Source organism: Carcharodon carcharias, assembly GCF_017639515.1.
Source record: "Carcharodon carcharias isolate sCarCar2 chromosome X unlocalized genomic scaffold, sCarCar2.pri SUPER_X_unloc_17, whole genome shotgun sequence".
Lineage (NCBI taxonomy): Eukaryota > Metazoa > Chordata > Chondrichthyes > Lamniformes > Lamnidae > Carcharodon > Carcharodon carcharias.
The window spans coordinates 107,501-116,115 of record NW_024470872.1 but is presented as its reverse complement, the minus strand read 5'-3'; the positions used below and the strand labels follow the sequence as shown (position 1 = coordinate 116,115).

General features: G+C 56.1%; 1 protein-coding gene across 1 annotated transcript in view; it reads left to right on the top strand.

The window, feature by feature from the left end:
• Window positions 1–2,928: 2,928 nt before the first annotated feature.
• Window positions 2,929–8,615, top strand: part of LOC121275085 (transcription factor Sp1-like) — a gene marked incomplete at its 5' end in the record, with an annotated part of 32,955 nt that continues 27,268 nt past the window's right edge. The window contains one exon of the mRNA XM_041182491.1: window positions 2,929–3,097. Within this exon, the coding sequence (XP_041038425.1) occupies window positions 2,929–3,097 (169 nt within the window). The remainder of the gene's footprint in view (window positions 3,098–8,615) is intronic.

Below are 8,615 nucleotides of genomic sequence, written 5' to 3'. Positions count from 1 at the left end.
GTAACCTGCTCCAGTCCCCTACACCCCTCCCTATCTCTGTCACATCCTCCAGCCCCTACAACCCACCCTATCTCTGTAACCTACTCCAGCCCCTACAACCCTCCCTATCTCTGTAACCTCCTCCAGCCTCTACACCCCTCCCTATCTCTGTAACCTCCTCCAGTCCCTACCTCCCTCCCTATCTCTGTAACCTCCTCCAGCCCCTACAACCCTCCCTATGTCTGTAACCTCCTCAGACCTACTACCCACCCTATCTCTGTAACCTCATCCAGCCCCTACACCCCACCCTATCTCTGTAACCTCCAGAGTCCCCTACACCCCTCCCTATCTCTGTAACCTCCTCCAGCCCCTACATCCCTCCCTATCTCTGTAACCTCCTCCAGTCCCTACAACCCCCCCTATCTCTGTAACCTCCTCCAGCCGCTACAACCCTCCCTATCTCTGTAACCTCCTCCAGTCCCCTACAACCCTCCCTATCTCTGTAACCTCCTCCAGCCCCTACAACCCTCCCTATCTCTGTAACCTCCTCCAGCCCCTACAAACCTCCCTATCTCTGTAACCTCCCCCAGCCCCTACACACCTCCCTATCTCTGTAACCTCATCCAGCCCCCTACACCCCTCCCTCTCTCTGTAACCTCCTCCAGCCTCTACAACCCTCCCTATCTCTGTAACCTTCTCCAGCCCCAACACACCTCCCTATCTCTGTAACCTTCTCCAGCCCCTACACACCTCCCTATCTCTGTAACCTCCTCCAGCCCCTACAACCCTCCCTATCTCTGTAATCTCCTCCAGCCCCTACACCCCTCCCTATCTCTGTAACCTCCTCCAGTCCTTACACCCCTCCCTATCTCTGTAACCTCCTCCAGCCCCTACACCCCTCTCTATATCTGTAAGATCCTCCTGTCCCCTACAACCCTCCCTATCTCTGTAACCTCCTCCAGCCCCTACATCCCTCCCTATCTCTGTAACCTCCTTCAGTCCCTCCACACTCCCTATCTCTGTAACCTCCTCCAGCCCCTACAACCCTCCCTATCTCTGTAACCTCCTCCAGCCCCTGCAAACCTCCCTATCTCTGTAACCTCCTCCAATCCCTACACCCCTCCCTATCTCTGTAACCTCCTCCAGTCCCCTACAACCCTCCCTATCTCTGTAACCTCCTCCAGCCCCTACATCCCTCCCTATCTCTGTAACCTCCTCCAGCCCCTACACCCCTCCCTATCTCTGTAACCTCCTCCAGCTCCCTACACCGCTCCCTATCTCTGTAACCTCCTCCAGCCCCTACACCCCTCCCTATCTCTGTAACCTCCTCCAGCCCCTACACACCTCCCTATCTCTGTAACCTCCCCCAGCCCCTGCACACCTCCCTATCTGTGCAACCTCCTCCAGTCCCTACATCCCTCCCTATCTCTGTAACCTCCTCCAGTACCATAAACCCCTCCCTATCTCTGTAACCTCCTCCAGCCCCTACAACCCTCCCTATCACTCTAACCTCCTCCAGCCCCCTACAACCCTCCCTATCTCTGTAACCTCCTCCAGCTCCTACACCCCTCCCTATCTCTGTAACCTCCTCCCGTCCCTACAACCCTCCCTATCTCTGTAACCTCCTCCAGCCCCTACACCGTTCCCTATCTCTGTAACCTCCTCCAGCCCCTACAACCCTCCCTATCTCTGTAACCTCCTCCAGCTCCTACACCCCTCCCTATCTCTGTAACCTCCTCCAGTCCTTACACCCCTTCCTATCTCTGTAACCTCCTCCAGCCCTACATCCCTCCCTATCTCTGTAAACTCCTCCTGCTCCTACACACCTACCTATCTCTGTAACCTCCTCCTGCCCCTACACCCCTCCCTATCTCTGTAACCTCCTCCAGCCCCTACACCGCTCCCTATCTCTGTAACCTCCTCCAGGCCCAACAACCCTCCCTATCTCTGTAAACTCCTCCTGTCCTTACACTCCTCCCTATCTCTGTAACCTCCTCCAGCCCCTGCACCCCTCCCTATCTCTGTAACCTCCACCAGCCCCTACACCTCTCCCTATCTCTGTAACCTCATCCAGTCCTTACACCCCTCCCTATCTCTGTAACCTCTACCAGCCCCTACATTCCTCCCTATCTCTGTAACCTCCTCCAGCCTCTACAACCCTCCCTATCTCTGTAACCTCCCCCAGCCCCTACAACCCTCCCTATCTCTGTAAACTCCTCCTGCTCCTACAACCCTCCCTATCTCTGTAACCTCCTCCAGCCCCTACACCCCTCCCTATCTCTGTAACCTCCTCCAGGCCCTACACCCCTCCCTATCTCTGTAACCTCCCCCAGTGCCCTACAACCCTCCCTATCTCTGTAACCTCCCCCAGTCCCCTACAACCCTCCCTATCTCTGTAACCTCCTCCAGCCCCTACACCCCTCCCTATCTCTGTAACCTCCTCCAGCCCCTACACCCCTCCCTATCTCTGTAACTTCCTCCAGCCCCTACACCCCTCCCTATCTCTGTAACCTCCTCCAGCCCCTACAACCCTCCCTATCTCTGTAACCTCGTCCAGCCCCTACAGCCCTCCCTATCTCTGTAACCTCCTCCAGCCCCTACAGCCCTCCCTATCTCTGTAACCTCCTCCAGTCCCTACATCCCTCCCTATCTCTGTAACCTCCTCCAACCCCTACACCCCTCCCTATCTCTGTAACCTCCTCCAGCCTCTACAACTCTCCCTATCTCTGTAACCTCTTCACATTCCCTTTGCCCGACCTGGGGCTGCCCTGTCCTTCAGCTGCTCAGCACTGTGCCTTTCTCTCTCCACCTCCGGCCCTCCTCCTCCTCCTCCTCCTCCTCCTCCTCCTCCTCCTCCTCCTCCCCCCCCCCCGGGCGCTGCGTCACTTCGGCTGTTCCGCCGGTGCCACTGCACCTCTCAACCCGGTCTTTCTTTGTCCTCCCGAGCAGGGGACCACGGCTCACAGCTCAGCATCCACGCCACCTCCGGAGACTCCGTGAACGATGAGGGCACCCGGCTCGAGGAAGGGGAGGCCAGTCCAGAGCAGCAGTCACAGCCGGGGAGGAGGATGCGGCGAGAGGCTTGTACCTGCCCCAACTGCAAGGAGGCGGAGGGAAGGTGTGTCATGGATCGACGGGCAAGAGGCTTCAGCAGACATCCCCCCCACCTTGTCCCTCTGTCTCTGTGTCTCTCTCTGTCTCTGTGTCTCTCTCTGTCTCTGTGTCTCTCTCTGTTCTTGTGTCTCTCTCTGTTCTTGTGTCTCTCTCTGTCTCGGTGTCTCTCTCTGTCTCGGTGTCTCTCTCTGTCTCGGTGTCTCTCTCTGTCTCGGTGTCTCTCTCTGTCTCTGTGTCTCTCTCTGTCTCTGTGTCTCTCTCTGTCTCTGTGTCTCTCTGTCTCTCTGTCTCTGTCTCTCTCTTTCTGCCCCTCTCCCCCTCTGTCTCTCTCTCCCCCTCTGTCTCTCTCTCCCCCTCTGTCTCTCTCTCCCCCTCTGTCTCTCTCTCCCCCTCTGTCTCTCTCTCCCCCTCTGTCTCTCTCTCTCTCTCTCTCTCTCTGTCTCTCTCTCTCTCTCTCTGTCTCTCTCTCTCTCTCTCTCTGTCTTTGTCCCTCTGTCTCTCTCTCTCTCTTTGTCTCTGTGTCTCTCTTTGTCTCCGTGTCTCTGTCCCCCTCTCTCTGTGTCTCTCTCTCTCTCTGCTTCTGTCTGTCTCTCTCTGCCTGTGTCCCTCTCCCTCTCTCTGCTTCTGTCTCTCTCTCTCTCTGCCTCTGTGCCTCTCCCTCTCTGCCTCTGTCTCTCTCTCTCTGTCTCCATGTCTCTGTCCCTCTCTCTGTCCCTCTCTCTGTCCCTCTCTCTGTCCCTCTCTCTGTCCCTCTCTCTGTCCCTCTCTCTGTCCCTCTCTCTGTCCCTCTCTCTGTCCCTCTCTCTGCCTCTCTCTCTCTGCCTCTCTCTCTCTGCCTCTCTCTCTCTGCCTCTCTCTCTCTGCCTCTCTCCATCTGTCCCTCCCTCTCTGTCCCTCCCTCTCTGTCCCTCCCTCTCTGTCCCTCCCTCTCTGTCCCTCCCTCTCTGTCCCTCCCTCTCTGTCCCTCTGCCTCTGTCCCTCTGTCTCTGTCTCTCTCCCTCTCTGTCTCCGTGTATTTGTCCCTCTCTCTCTCTGTGTCTCTGTCCCTCTCTCTCTCTCTCTGCGTCTGTCCCTCTCTCTCTCTGCCTCTGTGTGTGTCTCTCTATCCCTCTCTGCCTCTCTGTCCCCCTCTCTCTCTGCCTCTCTGTCCCCCTCTCTCTCTGCCTCTCTGTCCCCCTCTCTCTCTGCCTCTCTGTCCCCCTCTCTCTCTGCCTCTCTGTCCCCCTCTCTCTCTGCCTCTCTGTCCCCCTCTCTCTCTGCCTCTCTGTCCCCCTCTCTCTCTGCCTCTCTGTCCCCCTCTCTCTCTGCCTCTCTGTCCCCCTCTCTTTCTTCCTCTCTGTCCCTCTCTCCCTCTCTGCCTCTGTCCCTCTCCCTCTCTGCCTCTGTCCCTCCCTCTCTCTCTCCCTCTCTCTCTCTCTCTCTCTCTCTCTGCCTCTGTCTCTCTCTCTCTCTCTCTGCCTCTGACCCTCTCTCTCTCTCTCTCTGCCTCTGACCCTCTCTCTCTCTCTCTGCCTCTGACCCTCTTTCTCTCTCTGTCTCTCTATCTCTCTCTGCCTCTGTCCCTCTCTCCGCCTCTCCTCTTCGCCTCTCCTGTCCACCTCTCTCTCTCTCTCTCTGCATCCCCCTTTCTCTGGGACCAAATCTGTACACAATACTCCAGGTGCAGCCTCACCAACACCCTGTACGATTGTAACAAGACTTCCCTATTTTTAAACTCCAAGCCCCCTAGCAATACCAGCCGAAATTCCATTCGCCTCCTTAAGTACTCGCTGCACCTGCATGCTAACATTTTGTGTTTCGTGCACAAGAACACCCAGATCCCTCTGCGTTGCTCCCTTTTGGAGCCTCTATCCTTTTAAATAATCGTCTGCCCTTTGATTCTTCCAATCAAAGTGCCTGACTTCACGCTTTCCCACGTTAAACTCCATCTGCCAAGCTTTTCCCCACTCGCTCAACCGGTCTGTAGTATCCCCTTGTGCCCTCATCACAACACCTAGTTTTGAATCGTCGGCAAATATTGGATACAATACACTCTGCCCCCTCCTCCAAGTCGTTAATACAGACCTTAAACAATTGAGGCCCGAGGACTGATCCTTATGGCACTCCGCTCGTTACATCCTTCCAACCTGAAAAAGAACCGTTAATCCCAACTCTCTTGTCTAATCAGACCAAAAGGCATGGGAGCAGAAATTAGGCCAATCGGCCCATCGAGTCCGCTCCGCCATTCAATCACGGCTGGTAGGTTTCTCAACCCCATTCTCCCGCCTTCTCCCCGTAACCTTTGATCCCCCTTACCAATCAGGAACCGATCTATCTCGCTCTTAAATACACTCAATGACCCGGCCTCCACTGCCTTCTGTGGCAATGAATTCCATAGATTCACCACTCTCTGGCTAAAGAAGCTCACCATCTGGACTTGGGAATACATCGGCCGTTCCTTCACTGTCGCTGGGTCAAAATCCTGGAACTCCCTCCCTAACAATGCCGTGGGTGTACCTACACCACACGGGACAAAATCCTGGAACTCCCTCCCTAACACCGCCGTGGGTGTACCTACACCACACAGGACAAAATCCTGAAACTCCCTCCCTAACAGCGCCGTGGGTGTACCTACACCACACGGACAAAATCCTGGAACTCCCTCCCTAACAGTGCCGTGGGTGTACCTGCACCACACGGGACAAAATCCTGGAACTCCCTCCCTAACAGCGCCGTGGGTGTACCTACACCACACGGGACAAAATCCTGGAACTCCCTCCCTAACAGCGCCGTGGTTGTACCTACACCACACGGACAAAATCCTGGAACTCCCTCCCTAACAGCACCGTGGTTGTACCTACACCACACGGACAAAATCCTGGAACTCCCTCCCTAACAGCGCCGTGGGTGTACCTACACCACAAGACCATAAGAAATAGGAGCAGAAATTAGGCCATTCGGCCCATCAACTCTGCTCCGCCATTCAGTCATGGCTGATAAGTTTCTCAACCCCATTCTCCCGCCTTCTCCCCGTAACCTTTGACCCCCCCTAACAATCAAGAACCGATCTATCTCGGTCTTAAATACACTCAATAACCCGGCCTCCACAGCCTTCTGTGGCAATGAATTCCATAGATTCACCACTCTCTGGCTAAAGAAGTTTCTCCTCATCTCTGTTCTAAAAGGTCTTCCCTTTACTCTGAGGCTGTGCCCTCGGGTCCTAGTCTCTCCTACTGATGGAAACATCTTCCCCCGCGTCCACCCTGTCCAGGCCTCTTGGTATTCTGTAAGTTTCAGTCAGTCTTCTGTGCGTTCGCCAATCCTCGACCCCTGCTGACACGTTACCTCCCGGTGCCAAGAGCCCCCGTCTTGTGCGGTGAACCCTTTTAGGTTCTCGGGCCGTTAAAAGCCCACCCGGTTCACCAACCTAGCCCTCGAGGGAAGCGAGGGAAATCTGCCCGCCTTACCCGCTCTGGCCCTACACGTGACTCCAGACCCCAAAGCAGCTCTCGACCGCCCCTCCGAACCGGCCGAGCGAGGCACTCCGTCCATTTCCACACCCACCTCGGCCAACTCTCCCCACCTCCACGCCCCCCCCACCACCACCACCACCACCACCACCACTGGCGCCTGTGGGATTGGCTTTTTCTTTTCATTTAAGACCTTAATTTCTGACTTAACCACACGGGACCCAAACTTTGTACACAATTCGGTCATATTAGCATTATTCTTCTGCAGAAGACCTTTTATGGACTGTAGGGTTACTAATCGACCCTGTCTCGTTACACCGGTCCTGCATCCAAAACAGCCAGCTCTCTCCTTGGTCCCAGAAGACTGTCTCACACAGAATCACACAGTGCACAAGAGGCCCTTCGGCCCATCGAGTCTGCACCGACTCGTGAGAAACACTTGACCTACCTCCCTAATCCCATTTACCCAGCACTTGGCCCCATAGCTTTGAATGTTTATGATGTGCCAAGTGCTCATCCAGGTACTTTTTAAAGGATGTGAGGCAAACCCACCTCCACCACCCTCCCAGGCAGCGCATTCCAGACCCTCACCACCCTCTGGGTAAAAAAGGTTCTCCTCACATCCCCCACTAAACCTCCTGCCCCTCACCTTGAACTTGTGCCCCCTCATGACTGACCCTTCAACTCAAGGGGAACAGCTGCTCCCTATCCACCCTGTCCATGTCCCTCGTCGTCTTGTCCACCTCGATCAGGTCACCCCTCAGTCTTCTCTGCTCCAACGAAAACAACCCAAGTCTATCCAACCCCTCTTCATAACTTAAATGTTTCATCCCAGGCAACATCCTGGTGAATCTCCTCTGCACCCCCTCCAGTGCAATCACATCCTTCCTGTAATGTGGCGACCAGAACTGCACACAGTACTCCAGCTGTGGCCTCACCAAGGTTCTACACAACTCCCAACATCACCTCCCTACTTTTGTAATCTATGCCTCGGTTGATAAAGGCAAGTGTCCTATATGCCTTTTTCACCACCCCACTAACATGCCCCTCCACCTTCAGAGATCTATGGACACACACACCAAGGTCCCTTTGTTCCTCAGAACTTCCTCGTGTCATGTCATTCATTGAACACTCCCTTGTCCAATTACTCCTTCCAAAGTGTATCACCTCACACTTTTCAGGGTTAAATTCCACCTGCCCATTTGACCATCCCGTCTGTATCTCCCTGTAGCCAAAGACGCTCAACCTCACTGTTAACCACCCGGCTCAAATGAACTGCCCTGAACTCATCACCCCCCAACCCCCACCCCCCACCCCGCGCTATTTGGTTTGCCCCCAATCTTCACGATGACTAAAGCCTTCCACAATTACTGCCTTCCCCGCCCATCGCTCACCAAGGCTCTCGCCACGGCCTGGCACAGACCCGAGATGGGCTGAACGACCTCCTGCGCCGCGCGTGACCCCCCCCCCCCCCCCCACCAGGACCGTTTGGTTTACGTCGCCTGACCTCGCTCTTCCTACCCGGGATGCAGCGCCCCTTCCCCCTCCCTCTCTCGCTCGCTCTCTCTCGCTCGCCCTCTCTTGCTCGCTCTCTCTCTCTCTCGCTCGCTCTCTCTCTCTCGCTCTGTCTCGCCCGCTCTCTCGCTCTGTCTCGCCCGCTCTCTCGCTCTGTCTCGCCCGCTCTCTCGCTCTGTCTCGCCCGCTCTCTCGCTTTGTCTCGCCCGCTCTCTCGCTCTGTCTCGCCCGCTCTCTCGCTCTGTCTCGCCCGCTCTCTCGCTCTGTCTCGCCCGCTCTCTCGCTCTGTCTCGCCCGCTCTCTCGCTCTGTCTCGCCCGCTCTCTCTCTCGCCCGCTCTCTCTCTCGCCCGCTCTCTCTCTCGCCCGCGCTCTCTCTCGCCCGCTCTCTCTCTCGCCCGCTCTCTCTCTCGCCCGCTCTCTCTCTCGCCCGCTCTCTCTCTCGCCCGCTCTCTCTCTCGCCCGCTCTCTCGCTTGCTCACTCTCTTGCTCGCTCGCTCGCTCTCTTGCTCGCTCGCTCTCTTGCTCGCTCGCTCTCTTGCTCGCTCGCTCTCTTGCTC